The 18,591-nt window shown below is 37.4% G+C and overlaps 1 protein-coding gene across 11 annotated transcripts in view; it reads right to left on the bottom strand.

Moving 5' to 3' along the window:
- The window catches only part of MICAL3 (microtubule associated monooxygenase, calponin and LIM domain containing 3), a 156,057-nt gene that overhangs the window by 88,693 nt on the left and 48,773 nt on the right, over positions 1-18,591 (bottom strand). For all 11 annotated transcript variants that reach the window (XM_071767317.1, XM_071767327.1, XM_071767353.1 and 8 more), the window contains exons 2-14: positions 16,512-16,887; positions 10,895-11,102; positions 9,215-9,331; positions 8,449-8,550; positions 7,597-7,752; positions 6,952-7,052; positions 6,020-6,277; positions 5,269-5,384; positions 3,915-4,041; positions 3,447-3,540; positions 2,143-2,290; positions 1,235-1,431; positions 191-303 (exon numbers count right to left, since the gene is read on the bottom strand). In XM_071767317.1, coding sequence (XP_071623418.1) covers positions 191-303; positions 1,235-1,431; positions 2,143-2,290; positions 3,447-3,540; positions 3,915-4,041; positions 5,269-5,384; positions 6,020-6,277; positions 6,952-7,052; positions 7,597-7,752; positions 8,449-8,550; positions 9,215-9,331; positions 10,895-11,102; positions 16,512-16,775 — 2,001 coding nt within the window. In that variant the 5' untranslated portion in view covers positions 16,776-16,887. The remainder of the gene's footprint in view (positions 1-190; positions 304-1,234; positions 1,432-2,142; positions 2,291-3,446; positions 3,541-3,914; positions 4,042-5,268; positions 5,385-6,019; positions 6,278-6,951; positions 7,053-7,596; positions 7,753-8,448; positions 8,551-9,214; positions 9,332-10,894; positions 11,103-16,511; positions 16,888-18,591) is intronic.

Here is an 18,591-nt window from a genome sequence, read left to right as displayed (position 1 = left end):
ACCATTAAAATGAGATCACATGCTACAGATCTAATTCTGCAGCTGTAAATGTGATGTATTTTCCCATGCCAGGAGCTGATGAATACATGGTCTTTCGTAAACACAGAGCAGATCCACACTTAATACACACATTTTTAATATCCCCTCTTTGGACATAACTCTAAGAGACATGAGTGTATGGGATGGTTACCTTTGGGGTACGTTTCCGAGAGATGCTTTGTCCCAGTTTACTGAAAAAAGAGATGGGTGATTTGGTACTGGCAATTAGGGCAGCTTTTTCTTCCGCATTCAGATCCAGAGTATCTGTTAGTAAAAACAGGTAGGACAAGGGAATGCCAAGAAATTCTTTCTGTGGTGCTATTATTAAATACACAACTGAAAGACTCACTGATTGTTTCTTTTTTAATGTAGCACTCTTTGTTAAATTACAAAACTACTGTAATGTCCAGAACTAATACCTTTCTCAGCTACACTGTGTTTTCATTCTGTCAAAATCTATTCTCCTTTCATTGTTTATAACCACTCAGAATAAACAAGTGTTTACTCCATCTAATTTTATATTAAAAGAGCATGATGATCGTCAGTACTCTTAGGAAGAGTTCAGAGTTTTGGAAATAATTCTTGATACGGACTATGTTTTCAAAAGGCTATTAAATACAATTTTTTCCCCACCAGAGTGATGCACTTGAATTAAGCTCATCAGTAATTAAAAAACAGCTATAACAACATTGTTTATAGTTAAAGGTAGGCCACACTGATTTGTGACAGGCAACTATATCTTTTAGTTCTAATCAAAGACCTTTCATTCCTCATTGGCCTGAAGTTACATTTACCATTCATGGATGGTAAATAGACATAAAGCTTGGTCAGTGTTTTGAAACTGCCTACTAAACAACTAATAGCAAAGCATCTCGTATTAGCCAAAATAAATGAACCCGAAATAATAGCAAGAAAACATAAAAGTTACCTAGTAGTGCTGAAGTAAGTTTAGAAGTTTTGAGGACACTATTTTGACATTATTTTGTATTAACTGATTTTTTTACTCCTGATGATGCTAAGATGTTCTTCATCAGCATGAGTAAGAAGTTAACTTTTGTAATGTAAAGCTAGTGAGTGATTTATGTCACTCAGTAGAAGTATGAGCTTATGCAGAAGAAGGATGAAGATAACTGAAGTACACACATTCATCCTGAAGATGTCTTTAAATCTGAGAGATCCACCACAAACTCCTTACCGCTGGAGGGGATGGTGTCTCTGAACATCTCGTAGAACTGTGTGAGGTACATCACCATTGACAGTTTATCTGGCTCTCCAACAGATGCCATTTCCTTTCCAGTCATAATGGGAGATATTCCAAACTCTTTTTCAGCAATGTCAAAGGCCAGCTGGTTATTCTTCTCCACATTGTGCTCATCCAAAGAATCGAAGTCTCTGCAAAGGACAGAAAGACAGCATGCACTGAATCAACTGGAAACCAGTCTTCTGAAAGAAAGAAAGGGATTAAACTCCTTCCTGTTTTTTCTCTTGAAAATATCTCAAATTTATTTGCCAGCAACCTTTTTATATTGCAGAGCTGATGCTACTTAATTATGGTGAACTCTGGCTCAAGTGTATTCTTTTTTCATTTTTTGTTACCTCTCCAAAATCAGATTTTGTGCATCTCAGTCATCCAATCTCCAAGCTAAAAAGCTAGCAACATCTCTATTTAGACTGTGGGTGCTTCTAAAAAGAGCAGCCTTAAAGTCTTCAAAAGGAGCTATGGTGTAACAGGAGATTTTAAAAGGGCTGTGTAAACTTGGTAACAAGAAATTTAACTGAAGCTATGAACTAATCCTGACTAACTTCACTTGAGAGAGCAGCTGTCAGTCAATAACGCTTTCCAGTCAGAAACAATTTGAATCTTAATTCTGTCAAATTATCCAGAAGGGAAAATGACAATAAAAGTATCTTCATACTCATTAGGCTATTAGGACCTTCCCCTCTGCCAGTGAATCTCCATACACTAGCATCAAGTTTAATGGAATTTATTTCAATCCGTTTCTCCATAAGTCACAAATGCATTGCCTCAGTCTCCATATTATTAGCTCCAAATATCACTAATGTTCTGGTCCTCCCAGTTGCAGATAACAGTCAGTTACTCACATTAAGTCTGGACGGTATCTGTGGATAATGGCACACAAAGCTAGGCCGCTTTTCCATGACATCGTGAGGTCGGTCACATTTACACCAGCATATCCATCTGTCTGCCTCTGGCACCAACTGAGCAATTTACTAGAGCGAGCTACAGACTCTGTAAGAAATCACATTTTAAAGTGGAAATGTACATATCTCTCATTAATTGCAAATCCAATATAAAAACCATGAATCAAGAAAACAAAACTTTCATGCAAAAAACAAGCTCCATCTACAATGAGCAATACAGGACAGAATTCCCTTTTTAGAAAAAGAATATATATATACATGTATATCACCATACCAATTTCAGATCCAAGAAAGAATTTAAATTTGCTACAAAGTAATTACCTAAGTTATAACTTGCCAGGCTTTTCATAGTAGCTCTTGTAAAAGAACCCCAGGAATTATAAAAGAGTTGCAAAGGCTTGCTTTAAATATGATCAAAAGGATATACAGAAGTACAAATGCTCTCCAGAGCCCAGATATACTATTTCTAATGGGAGAACTAGAAACTGCAACTTTTTCTTCTTTTGAAAGCTTTCCTTTCAAAGCACTTGCCTATTCTGACTTTGCTTTACTGCAAGATATGACAAGATTACAGCCTAAAGGGACATGGTTGCAGGCCAAGGAACAAATCAAAAGACTACATATCTATTCAGCAGTGAAAGGGAGGCTTAGCAGCAAAGTGCCACTCAGAGTCCCCAGACACTATCCAGACATCCAAAGGCAAGGCGTGCAAAAGGAAAAGTTCAACATACCCCTTGGGGTACAGGGCAAATAGGCAGATACTGAAAAGCTTATCCTAAGGCATCTAACTTTCAGAATAATGCAAGCAAAGTGAGGTTTCATTAAACCAAGACATAAGACTAAGCAAAAGATAGAATGAACATAAAGACTGCACAAGAAATACCTTCTGTTACGTTTATAAGAATTCTGAGGTTACTACTAGAGTGAACTGAGGCTAGGCTTCTGTATTCTAACGAAGGACATTGTTATAGGATAAAGGTGAAAAAAATATTTGCATAGAAAATATGCTAAGAAATAGAACAGCATTATGAACCTAAGAAAATTAGGAATTATTGTATATACAAGTTAAATGAAACTTAAAAATTTTGAAAAATCATACTTTTGACAAAACAAAAGTATGAAGAAAATATTTTTTCTAAACCTAAAGAGACTGGTTAAGTAATACTCTAGATCATTGCTGCTCCATGTCCCGCACTGACCCAGCTACAGAATATAGGAAGGAATAAAGCAGTAGTCAGGCCTACCATTTCGAGTTAGCTTTGGTGTCCTGGAGTTTACAAAGTTCTCTATTTCCAGGTGAATGTCTTTCAGGTCTCCTGTATTATACAAGTGGCGTACCTAAAATGACATGTACACACACAAAAAATTACCAACATGCCACACACCCAAGATCCATACAGAAAGAGCAGGACAAGGAGCCATCTCTAGGCACAAAAAGGAATACAAGTACACTTATGCAGAAGAAATACCCCAGAACAACAAAGAACAGCCAGTCAATGCTGAACAGTCTAGATGACTGCTGCTGCTCAGTGGATGCCAAATTGCAGTGACAGACCGCTCTACTAGATTATTAAAAAGAAAATGCATGTGTGCACACATACACTCATATACAGATTTCACAGATCATTACAGCAAGTTTACAACTGACAAAAAGACAATGAGGAAAGACAATGAGGACTGCAAGCGTTCAGAAGCCTCATTTGCATAATTACCTGCTGCGGCCGCAGGAAGTTGACATTGATATTGGGATACCGGGTGGCGGGATCAATGCTGTAATGGCTGAAGTTCTTACTCACATTCTCGGGGGTGGTCTGAGGCAGGAGCCTATAAATGCTTTCCCTTGGAAAAATAAAACAATAAAGAGAAATTCTGCGTTTTGTTTCATGTTTTGTGTGTTTGGCTGGTTGCTTTTTTTAAAAAAGATTTATCACTACTAATACTTCTAAGACAATCCCGGGGAGATAAACATTCAGATGAGAAATCTAACCTCTTTGGACACTGAATAACTAAACTGCAGTACAAGTGTAATAATTTGCAACTTAATACAACTCCAGAATTCAAAAGGAGGGAAGAAAATAATGTATTAGGCATAACCGAGAGGGTTACAAGACAGACACTGAGTCACTGGAGCAACTCAGAAAGAGGGCCACTAAGGAAACTGAAGCACTTGTCCAGTGAGGAGAGGTCAAGGGACATGGATTGGTTCAGTATGCAGACAAGGAAGGCTGAGGAAAGATCTTATTGCTGTCTGTAAATGACTAATGGAAAGGTGATGGAAGTCGGGCTCCAACTGCACAATTATTACCTTCACCATTTTTAAAAATTCAAACAAATAAAACCTTAAATGTCCAGTGTGACATTTATATAATTTTAAAAGGATACTGTGGCTCTTGATGGTCAAAAGCTGCAGTTGCTGAAGTCTAAAACAGGTTCTATCAGACCTGGCTTTTACTTAGTCCATCTTTTAATTACCCATCAATTTCTGATCTCTAAAACACCTTGAGGCAACAAAACAATCAAAGATAAATACATCAAGAATTTAATGCTCCAAAGAAACACAAGCTGTAGTTCGATTTATATGAAACAAAGTGATCAGTTTAGAACATGAAACAAAAGCAGGTCTTAGTTTCCTCAAAAGAAAATCATAGAGGACACTTACAGGATAATATGGGATGGAAAGAATTTTTGTCTCTAGTGCCTACATACTCATTGCCTTTGCTTTTGTAAGGCTGATAACAGTAAGACAGGCTCACTTTCTTCATGCAATATTAGTAAGCACCAGAAAGACACTTTGTCTAATCTGCTTTTAAAACCAGGACCAAGAACCAAGAACCATCTCTTATTCCTCTATGAATATACCTCAGTTTATCACCTCCTTAGGAAATTTTTTCTTTGATTAAATTATACCCACAAGTATCCTCTAAAAACAGTGACAATTTGTATCTCATGTTCTGGCTATGTATTTTCACTAGAAGAGACTAGAATGAATTGAGATGTGAGACTAGAATGAATTGAGGTGTTGAAGGATTAAATTAGAACTCAAAGTGTGTTTGTTTTCTCTGTTACCTCTCTGCAAGAACTTCCAAAGGGCTAGCTCCGAGTGACCAACTTCGTACCATCCAAGCAGAATCCATTGCAGCCAAAAATCCCCTGGCTATTCCAGTTCCCATTGGCCAAAATGGCTAATATTACAATTTGGTTTTTGTTTGTTTTTTTTTAAAAAAAAAAGAGAGAGAGAGAGAGAGAGAGAGAGAAAAGAAATATACCAGTTAGAGAAATACTTAAACAAATAGCAAGAATATATTCAGATGGTAGTCTGCTGGAAAACTGAAGCTCAGTAATTAGCTTGAAGGTCCACTCCTGCTGGGCTAGAGAAAACCAGAAGTATGGTGAATTGCCCATGAGCTCCTCCCAAAGCTTATGTCTTTCTACTTCCAACAATTCTTAGCCTGGAGTGCCTTAACAGCTTCTCTTCAAGACTGTACTTTTTAACCAACTACAAAATGCTAATTATTAACAGGCCTACAGCAGGTTGTGTGGAGAGTCTAAGTGTCCTAATAAGAAACAGATGCAAAAGACATAACATCAGAAAAAATCTCTGCACTAATTTTCTTAAGCAAGGTAATTGGCATCTTAAATACTTTGTTATGCCAATACTCCAACCCTTCCTTCAAACCTCCCACTCTATTATATAAAAAAACAGCAGCTTTCCTTATAGGAACTATCATATAGCTAGTGCACACTTGGGTGATGGACGAAGTGGCTTGTGTTTATGTTCCAATTCTCTGTTTACACATGATAAATTTAAAACACAAACCTCTAAGAGACTGTCCCCAACCAGGGCCACAAGTAGCTGGTGGCCATTCTGCTCTCGCACCAGCGCTGCATTCTCAGATGCATACATACACGTGAAGTCAAACATGGCCACATCTGGCTGACCGTAGTGATTGATGGCAAAGTCCAGTGATGGCAGCTGCTGATTAGTGGAGAAGTCAGCTGCTTCTCTGGCATAGTTTAGTAGAGCCTCCTGGTCCACATTCTCCCGTGACAGCAACAACTCTGTGTCAGCATAATCCTACCAAAAAGAGAAAATTAAATGTGAAGTAGCCAAATACACAAGTAGACTTTTAGAGTGGTATATATAATAGTCGCCATTAAAACTCTTACAAATCCATTGATGCACATTAGCCTTCTGATTTTTTTTTCATTCCTGTCTGTGTTCCAAGAGAAAAATCTTTGTGAATCTTTTCTTGCAAACAGGTAATCAGCCCCACTAGCATTTCTGACTGTGAAAGGGCTAAGATATTTCTCATCACACACTTCTGACAAAAGGCACTATTCCCCAGTCCTTATTATTAATTTGTGGCCAAACTACTTATAAATCAGCTTCTGTCAGAATTACAGGTATTTCCAATACTTCCTTCACTCGCTGCTCTTTCATCCTCATAAGCTATCAAAAGTTCTTTCAGAATATTTTTTCTTAACAGGAAAGAAACTCCTAAATCTACAAAGAAACACAGATTTGGAGTGTATACACCTTGTAACATCACATTTTCTGATGGCCCAAAATACTTCAGAAAGGCATTAACCACATATATTTGTGGTCTAAACTACACCTGTATAAAAACATTGTGTGGTGAAAGAAAAGAGTCTTTCCCTTCCTTAGGCATACTGAAAGAAAACTGTACCAAAATTTTAGTTGTACCAAAATTTCAGTTTATAGAAAATATAGGGAAAGTTAATACCCACATGTCGTATCACTCCTTTTTCCAGCAAGCTCTGTTTTTTGGCAGTCATGACAAAGTAGTGTGTATCATCTTTGTAGTAGACAATGTTCTCCAAGTCAATACCTTGTGACAGAATAAAAGACATGGAAGGCAAGTTACATGCTATGCGTAACACGAGAGCTGTATGGGAAGACAGTAAACTGAAACTACATGGTTAGAAAGAATGTCAAGCAGCTTTCTCCCATGCACTTGATGACTTCAAAATATGAATCTTCAACAAAACCACAAACAGCACATTTTACTTGTATATAGCTACCTCTTAAAAAAAATACATTTAACATCAGTCTAAGGTTTGCATTCGTATGTGGAGTACAGGAAGCTGAATTCAGGATTCAGACTTTTCCTATTTAGGGCTCATATTTCCTGAAACCCCTCAGGGAATAAATTTAACACTTCTGAACAAAAAGTACCCACATCTGAATGATACACAGTACAGACATACAGAACAGCTGTAAAAACGGGGAAGTCAGATTTCAAAGAGGGACAGCAATGACTGACTTCCTTGCACAAGATGGTCATTTATTGATTAAACATGATGCTTGCATTACAGAGTTGTAATAACAAAGATAAATAGTTTTCACCAGAAATCTGAGAACTGCTGGCAAACCTGTGGCTTCTCGTAGATCCTGGAAGAACTTCTGGTTGAATATGAAGGCCACACCGCTGATCTCTTCTACTTTGGCTTCAGCTGTGGTGTTGCGATTGATGAAGTTTGCTGTGATCGCAATTGCTAGTTTACCACGGAACTCTTTCCTGCGAAACCCTGTGGGGAGGATAAAGTAGTAATCCTATAACGTAGAGTGTACCTTCAGAGAAGGTTCATCATGTACTGCTTCATCAGAAAAATAAAAGCGATTTTTTATTTTTTTTTTAAGGAAAAAAAAAAAAAAAAGCTATCCTATCCTTCTTACCTCTTTTCCTCAAAATGCAACTTGCATTCAAAAAATTAAGATAGCAGTCTGTACAACACCAAATAATATTCAATACCTCAATTTGTACTCCCAAAAAATAAAACACTACTCAACTAAACAAAAAACATAGGACAAATTATCCAGGTCAAAACACCTAATTCCATTGCTAGTGGACAGGAAAAAGAAAAAGACAAGCCATGTGTTCAATACAAATGGATTTTTACTTGGGATTTTTAATGTCCCCTATTGCTAGTCATACAATCATAGAATTGTTTTGGTTGGGAAAGACCTTTAAGATCATCAAGTCCAACCATCAACCCAGCACTGCCAAGGTCACCACTAAAACATGTCCCCCAGCACAACATCTACTTACTTACACATCCTAGAACTGGACTAGGTCAAGGAATAAGATTTCTACCCCACAAGGGACAATCCTGTGAAGCCTGTCATACGTCTTTCCAGATTTTGATGAGATTTTTAAACATCATTTTTGTTCTAACTAACTGAAAAATAAGTTCTATTTGAAAGGAAATTATGGACACTATTACCTTCTAAGGTGTTCCTCCTGCCATCCCCTCCAATGATTACTTCAAACTCGTACTCAGATACTGGGTGGGTTTTTGGGTGGACCAATGCACGCCAACCTATTCCTGTTGATAAACTCCAAGTTAATGACAAAGTAAACAGTGCTCTTAAGAGAACAAATACATAAAACCACTTCTTACTATCCCTAATCCCTTCCTCACATAGTTAGTTAAAGATACACTGCAGCACAGCTATATTGTTGACCCTGCTGTCAGTATGAATCAGAGGTAGAGACAGCTCCAATAGAACTCCACTGACTACTTTTAAGAATCACCTCAAGCTTTAGAGCTTCTCTACTATCTATTCAGTTAACAGGATGCCAAAAAAAAAGAAAGCCACCATCTGTCATGGCAATCAGAGAGCAGACTTCACTAAGACAGAAAAAAGTAATACTGATTGTTTACTGACACAAATACTCTCAGTCAGTACACGAAAAAGTCTTCTGAGTGCAATAGGCTTAAATATTTTTTGAGTGATTATGATCTACTGTGTCATGGTCTATATTCATGTAATGCTTCAGGTAATTTTTGCTTTATATAGCAAGTAATTTGGATTTGTTACTAGAAAGAATAAATCCCACTAAAAATTCATGTAAAAATGAATTAATAATTTCTCTCATTAACAAGGCTTGAGGAAAAGACTTAGAGTCATACAACTGGGGTTAAGGAACAGGAGTCTGTGCATCCTGCCATAAGTTCCCCTTCTGCTACCCATTTCAACGCTACTTGCTTTCATTCTCCTGATCCTCCGGAGGATATACAAGCCCCTGAAATTCGACATTGACATGGATCTCTATTCCCAAGATCAAGGCAACCTTCAAAAGGATAAGCTGGAGCTGACGGATACCTGCAAAAAAGTAGATAATAAAAGAAATAAAAGAAAAATAAAATACTGTAAGTGACCACATGTTTCTCTGACATTACTGATAAATGGATTTAAAGGCCAGCTGCTACTTTGTTCTTCCCACTGTGTTCCCAGCACTTCATCCAGGCAGCACTGATGGGTAATATCATGGCATGCCAAAAAACTTCTAGATAGCTGAAGAAAACTCAGCCCTTTTCAAAAAAAAAAAAAAAAAAAAAAAGTGAGCACTCTATGGTTTGTGGTTTTTTTGTGTTTCAAGTTCCCAAATCAGCAACAAGGGAAACAACCGAAACATGCACTGAAGGAGAGAGCAAGGGACACAGCACAGCTGGATTGCACTTTTGTCAGAGATGGCAACTGTGTGGCCAGCCTAGCTGTAATACTGAACTACACCTTCATCCTACACCTCAGATTAGGGAAGGCATAATAAGCTCCTCACTACCTCTTTCCCCTACAGTGAATGTAAGTAGTGGGTATGAAAATGACAGTGTGCAAACTATTCATTTAAAGGAAGACACTTTACTATTATGTTTCAAATACTGAATATTAAAAAAATTTCCATCTAAACACTAAATGTCAGCTGTGCTAAGATAGAAAAGAAGAAAATGTATAAAGTACAGGAAGAATAAAAAGGGTAATAAACTGAAGGAAAAAAGTAATCTGCAAGACTGTCTGCAATCTGCAAAAAAATCCCAAACAACCCAAAACAAATAAACAACCCCCCACACACCAAAAACGAAAACAAATCACCACTACTTCCCAGTTGTTGCTGTGGACAATAAGCCAAGTCTTACCTATTGTTCTTGCCATTAAATACTTCCTAATTATACCAAGTGGAGGACAGACTGGCAGGTTAAAACTGGCTGCACCATGTCCAGAAAATTTTGGGAAAACCCAGAAAAACTGCAAAATAAATCCTGCTCCTTCAAAGCATTCAGATTTCACAGAAGACTGATTTCTCCGAATTTGAGAATCACCAGAATTATTCTCAATTTTGATATGTAAACCTCTACTTAATCAAAACTTATTCATAGGTTGACAGTGTTCTTGGAAATATCTTCACTCTTCAAAAAAATGTACAAAGCCAGAACTGTTCCTCTTTCTTCCAGATCATCATTCACAAGAATGTTAAAGAAGAAAAATTACTGAACGTTTTTGAAGTCACTTACAATGCTCTAGAGAAACAGAATAATGTGGCAGCTACAGAAATGTAATGGCAAAAGTATGAAAAGCATCCATTAAAAAAATAAAACGTTTGAAGCTTAAATGCGCTTTTCAGCTTAAGAAAAAGATACTCCTTGGAAAGTAACAGGCTTAAAAGATGAGATTATATATTGTGTGTGATGATACCATGGCACAATGTATTTCTTTCAGATCTAGTTCTTCCCAGAAATGCCCTATGCAAAGGTACTGCTGAACTGTACCATAAGGACTTGGGAGCAGTGGTTGGTGTTGGGTGAATTGTAACAAGTTACCCCCATGCCCTCACCCACCTTCCCCCTATGAGGAACAAGTGCTGCTGTGTCTAAGAGGAGCTGTACTTACTGATATGGTCTATGGATCCTGCACAGAATTTGCCGTAGAACTTTTTGGCTCCAAGGCCCCTCAAGTCATGTATGGTGAATGGCCACAAATGCAGCACATTATTGCGGGAAAAGGCATCCCTTTTTTCTATAACCACCACCTTGGCTCCTAGGAATGAAAGGTCGATGGCTGTACGAAGGCCACAGGGTCCAGCCCCAATTATCAGACACTGTAAAACAATCAGCACAGAGTAACTTTACAATCCTAAGAGGAAAATGGCATTTTCACCACAGTTTCCAAGCATCCCATGGCTCACAAGAGTAAGTGCTCTTTGTCTGAAACAGAAACTGAAATTTGAGCTCAGTCTTCCTATTTCTACCTGCCATGCTCAGCCACTGCTACCTTACTTACTGCAACTTGAAAGCAAAGCCCACCACGGCACAGGGAGAAGTCTTGAGAAGCAGGCAAGTCACCTGCCTCTTTTAAGCCCTTGTTTTAAGAATGGATGTCAAAGCATACACTCCAAGCTATATGGAGAAAAGCACTATTTCTGAAGGCTTCTCCTCATTCCATCCACGTGGGTTTGTTTTTGGTTTTTTTTTTTAAAAAGCGAGTTAGAGTTTTCCTCTGTCTTCCAAATTTGAGTTGGCATTTCTTCAGAAAAATATCAGTAACACCAAAAATTCCTCATCATCATTGAATACATAGGAATGGCTAAGGCAGATAGATACAAGAGAAGCTACTGTTTTTATAAACATTATCCATTTAGAGCAGCATGTATAGTAAAGTCAGAGCACTGGTAACTTACATCTACACAATATAAATATGAACTTTGTGTGACTAGACAACTTTTATGAACGTTTTTTCTCCAACTTAACCTTTGTTGTATCACCTTTCACCTACTCTCATCTTTCTCCACTCTTCTCACAAACACTATCAGAAGCTAATAAACAACTTGAGAATGTAAAATACTTGCCTACCTAGGACAGAAAGTAATTTCATAGAAACAAGTGATACAGCAAAATCATTTCTTGTATGATTAAAAAGCCAAGATAGTCAGCTGACACTTCTTACCAACAGAAACTGAGGTAAAAAAAAAAAGCTGGCATGATTACATGCATTCACAAAAATGTAGTACACAGTCCATTTTGTCATATCATTTTTTGTACTTTGATTTGTATTGAGTATAAACCAGACCCATAGAATAAAGACCTTGATACAGTGGTGACTGCTGCCAGGTAAGCATTCTCCAGATTCTTACCGAAAGGACAACAAAGCCCTTTTAGAAATTCTTATGTATGCTGAAACTTAACCACAGCCCAACCTTCTGATAAACAGCCTATCCCAAAGCAAAGCTCTTCAGTCTTCTACTGTCCCCATATGTCTGTTTTTACAGGTTGCCACATTTTCACCAATTATTCACTGGGACATAAATTTTGCAAATGATGAGAAAATGCAAATACAAAGCCTGGATGATGAACAGAACAGTACAAGTTGAAGCAATGATGACATAACTGACATACAAGTTCAGTGTAAGACTGTTGTATAAGATAGGCCACATAAATCTGATGGCAGAGATTCAAGTCTAGAGGAAAGGTAAGAGAAAGAATAAAGAGTACTGCTTCTTTAATAGCTTCAGGAACCTGAAGGTATATTACAGAAAAGGCAAGCCCAACCACTGAGCTATTAAAAATAGACTTGTATATTGAACAGGTGTTAAACTTGTAATTTGTTAAAAGGCATAATCAATTAGGATCTAATGTATTTCTCCCAACTTAATATTTTCTTTTTGGGTAAGTATAACTCTCAAACTTAGGTTTTTTTGTGGGTTTTTTTTGTTTTGTTTTTGTTTTTTAACTTGTAAGGAAATCATGTTAGCATAAATTTATTCAGGTAATAATTTTGCTTATCTGATATCTACAAACCTCAAAGAGACTGGATTCAAGAAGCAACAAGACTACACTACTGAGTTAGGCAACTTAACTCTTTGATAACTTCCCCATATTAAATTGTTACTATGAAGTACACAGCAAAGGAACTGTTCCAGAATCATAGTGTTCAGACTTAGGTCTATGTCATCAAATTATAAATTACTTGACCATGATTTTGCCACAGAAATGTAAAATTTTTTTTCTCTACAACCTCCTCATCTGTCCCCAAACAAGGATGTGGTTAATAACATCTAAGACATGTTTATTTTCTACATACCCTGGATGTAAAACACAATAGTGAAGTAATTAATTGCCAAAGCTACCTTTTTTTTTTTTTACCATCACAAAACTATTAAATTATGTTGTTATAAAAGACAGGGAGTTTTAAGCACAGTTAAAAAGAGCAGAAAATACTCTGCTCCCTTTTCCACCTCTAGCACTTCCACCAGTTTCAGATCTTTCTTAGAAGCCTACCTTCTGATACTCTCACAGGCAGCAGTAACTACATGAGATTCCAAGTACAGCCAAGTAAATAAAGGCAGCTAATGCTGCCCCTCGTTCCCTTTCCCCTCATTGATTCCAAGTAACTGCTGCAGCTCCATGCACTAAAGCTGTCTCAGCCCTCAGAAACACTTCTTGCTTGAGATCTTTCAAACAGATTATATATAAAGTTTTCAGTAACAACACCGTGGTAATGAAACATCAAATGCAGACTGAAATTCTGTATTCTCCGTATAACAGATTTAGAGACGGAACAATTTGTAACTATTTACATCTGAATAACCCCATCACATCCAAGTCTTGCTTTCATGAGCACTAATTATCTGAATTCTGAGCAACCTGGATGCTGGCCATGCAGTGCAGTAACTGCCTAAACTACTGCCCAACTCCAGTCACAGCACTTCACCCTCGACCAATTTTTAAAAGGATAAGTAAGAGCTCCACTGCAGAGAAGAACTTCAAAATTGGTAAATGTTCAAGTGTACAGAAGCTGAGCTTACCAAATAAACTACTGACTTCACTTCTGATAACATGGCAAAACCTCTACTTTTTATTTTAAACTGTCATCTCTACATGCACACTTAAATTGCTGTAATTTTAAGCAGTAGTTTGCAAACTACATTAAACATTAAGAATACAAAGCTAAGTGAGATAGAAAACATCAAATCAGATAAGATTCAGTTCTTAAAAGGCCTCTGAATAGTTATTATCTCTCATAAACATTTAATGGCAGATAATATTAGGAAAGGAAACAAGTCATTAACAGAAACATCTATTAAAAAATAAAAAGAATGCATTTATCATTTCTTTACATGAAAATTTTCAACAAATTCTATACGTAAAACCATAAAAAAATTTTATTATCCCAGGTGTGTATTTTAAAGACTTACTTAGTTTAGTATGTAAGTAGTAAGTGAGTAAGTAGTAAGTTAACCTGATTTCACTTTTCCCAGCTCCTAATTTCACTTCTCAAAACTGTGTGAATCCCAAATCCACAGTTCTTTATGTTTCTTGGTTGGGGCAGAGGCAGTGCCACTTTTAATTTATTCACCATCCCCTCTTTTAAGTTGTGTATTTATATGGCATCTTAAGAACAGCTTCTTAGAAACACTGGCAAATTACTCTCTGACTTGCCTCCACTCTCCTTTCTCCTTTCCTTTACTCTTTCTTCTCCTTGTTACACACACAGGAGACCAACTAGGGAATAAGCCCTCCTTTTCTTTAGTAGAGGCCAGACCAGTGCAGCATGATCACTGACAGATCCACTGCAGTCATTCCCTCCACCCATGATTTTTGTCCTTCCACCAACACTAGTGAGTTCTGAGGTTTCACTCGCACCATTAAGAGAGGGAAAATCAGGCATGATTCTGTAAGTCTCTCTTTATTTCTCCCCTATCTCATCTCTAAGATCACCATATGCCACTTCTGCAGTCACTCTCCTGATCCCATTTCTCCCGTTCCACCCTACATATTTTCTCCAGCTTGGCTTTGGTGCACGGTTTAGGCTAAGCTTTTGGACTCTACAAAATCCCTAGCAAACCTTTTAGTGACACATCACTTTCAGTATGCTTTACCACTTTCACCCATTTCCCGACTTCACTTGAAGATATATTTCATAGACAGATGGCTACATGTTTTTTCTGAAGTGTGTCCCTTTCTGATTTCTTTTAAGGCTTCGTAATTCCTCTATGTCACCAGCTACTCTTTCAGAGCACTATCTAAAGGATTTCCCTAGTTTCTCCCACTTTTCTCACCAATTGCTTCCCAAAAGGCTTCATCAGTCATCTCTACCATCATTCTCTACAAATTGCCTTTGCATCACCTCATTCACAGGCACTGATTCAATCAGCCTGTTAGTGCTGTAGATTCACAAAACATTTCCAACTCAGACTTGATTACTTTGTGTGCCAGATAAAATCTCTACCGCTCTGACATCTCCTCAGGGCTGCCTAGTTGTTAGTTCAAGCTCAGCATGGTCAAGTGGAGTTCTACCATTCTTAACTCACCTCACCACTTCCTTTCTAGGTAAGTGTCACAATTTTCTGAATATTTTTCATGGCTGGCTATCAACCTCCAGTCATATCTATTTTCTTGAACATCCTCATAATCAATTTTTTTAAGTTCTTTTTTCATAGCCCATCCCTACTAACAACACAACCTGTTCTTCAGTGTTAACAAACAGTCTTGCTTACCAAGATACATTCAAAACCCAGATGTAAAATCACTATTATATCAAATAAGTTAAAATACCTCTAAATTCTTCACAGCTTGTTCAATCTCTCATTGAAACATAGAACACCTGTCTTCATTTCACAGCCTTCAACACCCCATTTCAGTTACAATCATCATGTTTCACTCAAAACAAGACCAATTCCTGAACCAAATGATTGCCAAGTGCAGTCAAGTTATGGCAAAAAACAATTTTTAAGTTTTCCCCATGATATCCATAGTGCAAAAATGGATACTGCCTAAAAGGTCAACATTCAAGAAGCAGAAGCACCCATTGTCCTCATTGAAGGGCAGAATCCTGTTCTAATTTTATCACTTTTTTTTCAAAAAGGAAGATTGTACAATTATTTACAAAAAAAAGCTATTCCATTCACATTTTGATGAATGATAAGAACTGCTTTCAGCAACAACAAAACAAGTAAGTTCATACTGTACAATCCAACACTGGTGCAGCACCTAAATATCAGTAGTATCATTAGTTCAGATTAAAAAAAATCAGGGGAGTGGGTGGGGTTGTGTGCGTGTAAAAGCAGTAAATACCACACATGCCAACCTTTCAAAAATGAACTGATGTATCTTTTTTTCCTCTGAATCTGGAATAGAAGTTCTAAATATTAACATTTCTAAATAATGTTAAAAAAATATTTTGCCAATTTGTAAAGAAAGTTCACTTTTCTTGAGAGAGTTAGAAGAACTGTAAACTTCCAATAATACATATTTTTATCTAGACACTAACAGCAAATTTCATGTGCCTGTTATAGTCTAGTAAGGCTTTCCCTATTCAGATGAGGGGTTAAATCAAGTTGTAGCAAATGCTAACAAATTCTGACTACAGTACATATAGTATGTGGGAATATTCCAAAATCTCCCCTGTAATTACACTGACAACAGGCAAACATCATTATACACATCACATTTTTATTGTGTATTTCAAAATGGGTAATAGTTCTCTTTACCACCATGAATAAATCTCTTACCTTCGTGTTGGCGCATGCTTTCCCCTTCTTATAGTCCTTATGGCTGCCTCTTTTATCCAATTTGGCCCACAAGGCTTTGGCTTTCCAGTAATTTAGCTTGGACTTGAGTTTGTGATAGAAAGAACGATAGTCCTTGGGCTTTAGTTCTAAGTAGTCACAGAGCTCTTGGAAAGCCTTAAGAGTCCCCTTGCAGGTTGAAGCCTGGACAAATCTGTCAAACAGAACATGAGCCTGGTTCACCTTCTCGTTCTTATTTTCCTCCATGCTTCACACTTTGCAGCTGCCCTGAGGGGCAGCTGTTCTCTTCCAGTCTGCCAGATTTCCTGATGTTGCTCTGTTAAGCCACTTTCACCTCTGGCTTAAAAGCATTATTAACCTGTAAAACAAAAAAAAAGAAAACGTAACTCTTTTAAACTCTTTCCAAAATTTTGCCTAAGCCTGCTGAACTGAGAGCCAGTATTCTCAGTAACTAATAAAGCATCAGTCCTAAATGAGCCAAGTGGTAATACCCCAAGGAGTTCTGCCCAAGCTGACTGAAGCAGGACTTCCCAAAGCTCACTGAGCCTCGCTTCAGATGGTGGGACATCCCACCTCTTTTCAGGCTCAAAATACTTACCCAAGCCAGTCCCTAGAAAGCTTTATCAAAATCCATTTCCCATCAACAGCACAGTAAGTACAGATGAACAGGCCGATGTTATGCAATGTCTTTTTTGATGATGAGATTTTAAAACAAAAAATAGACTTTCTAATATAGTAACACTGTGATAACCAGATAACTGTGGTAAAACCACAGAATTGGTTACATGCTTGTCTTAAAAACACTGCTACCAAAGGAACTGGTTCCACCAGTAAAATAATTTTTGGTCCCTCATTTTAGAAGGACTACCTTTGCTTATGACAGAGAAGAGGAAAGAGGATGGCATAGTGCAAGCTGGTACCTCTGTCAGAGTCCTTGCAAACACTGCTTTTGTACAGTGACATTACAAACCCAAGGATGGCTACTATAATTCTAGAAAGAAATTAAACCTCATAAAAGTAAAAGCAATCAAATGCTTAAGAAAAGATGTCAAGACTGAAAAAAGAAATGCCTGTGTTGCATCAAGGAGTATAACATTTGCCTCACCTAGAGACCATGCATATATTTCTGTCAGTAATAAGCAGCATAAGAGTGAAATGTGGCTGATTCATAATCCTTGTGAAATTCTCATAGTAGTTCCTCTACTCTGTGTTTCTCAGTGTCTTTTGACATGCAGGTCTCTAAAATTTAGGTGGTACTTGGGGTCCTCAGCAGACTAAATATGCTTATGGCTGGTTTGCTACTTAGTTGCTTTTCTGGGATGCCTCAGAAGCAGCCTACAGAATGAATTGTTTGGATCACAAATAGCAGCTTTTACCTAAAGAGAGACCTTTGTCTCTCTTGCTCTCTTTCTTTTATATGTAACAAAACTTTTTCTTCCTTTTATACATATACATATAATAGACTGCTCACTAAGAAAGAATAGTTTTGTTTGTCTTCAGATAGGAAGGCAACATAGGAACAATATGCAGGAACTGTGGAAGTGAAAGCATTTGAGGTACTTTTTGTCCTCTGTTTTCTTTTCAAAGGGTATTAAGGTAAAAAAGGAAATATGTGGACAAGGATAAAACCCTTTAGATTCTCACCAGATCCTTTCCTGCTTCCAGTAGACAGGAAGCCAAGTCAAACATTACAGCTCATGTCTCTTCCCTTCCCGTGTGACAGCTCTGCAGTAGTTTATTTGGGTACTCCTCTTGTATTTCACCCTAATATGGTATTTATTGCTTTCATTTAGAAATAGCAAAGGAGACCTGGAAATGCTTGTATACTGCCACAAAGTGTTACTAAAAATATCATTACCTACAGAAGCCCACAGTACAACAATGAGTTATACTGGAGAATACGATTCTGCTGACTTTATTAGGACAACCGCCTCAGAAGACTCAGTACACAAGAAGCTGTTTTTCTAACTGGCTGATAGTGATGCCATGGCCATATCAGTACTGCTCACTAAGCAGGATGGAAATAACCACTTTCTTTATTTTTAATCTTAATTTCATTGTT

The sequence above is a fragment of the Heliangelus exortis genome, chromosome 1 (assembly GCF_036169615.1).
Source record: "Heliangelus exortis chromosome 1, bHelExo1.hap1, whole genome shotgun sequence".
NCBI classification, from domain to species: Eukaryota; Metazoa; Chordata; class Aves; order Apodiformes; family Trochilidae; genus Heliangelus; species Heliangelus exortis.
The sequence above is the reverse complement of the archived record's forward strand: the minus strand, read 5'-3'. Positions and strand labels throughout refer to the sequence as shown.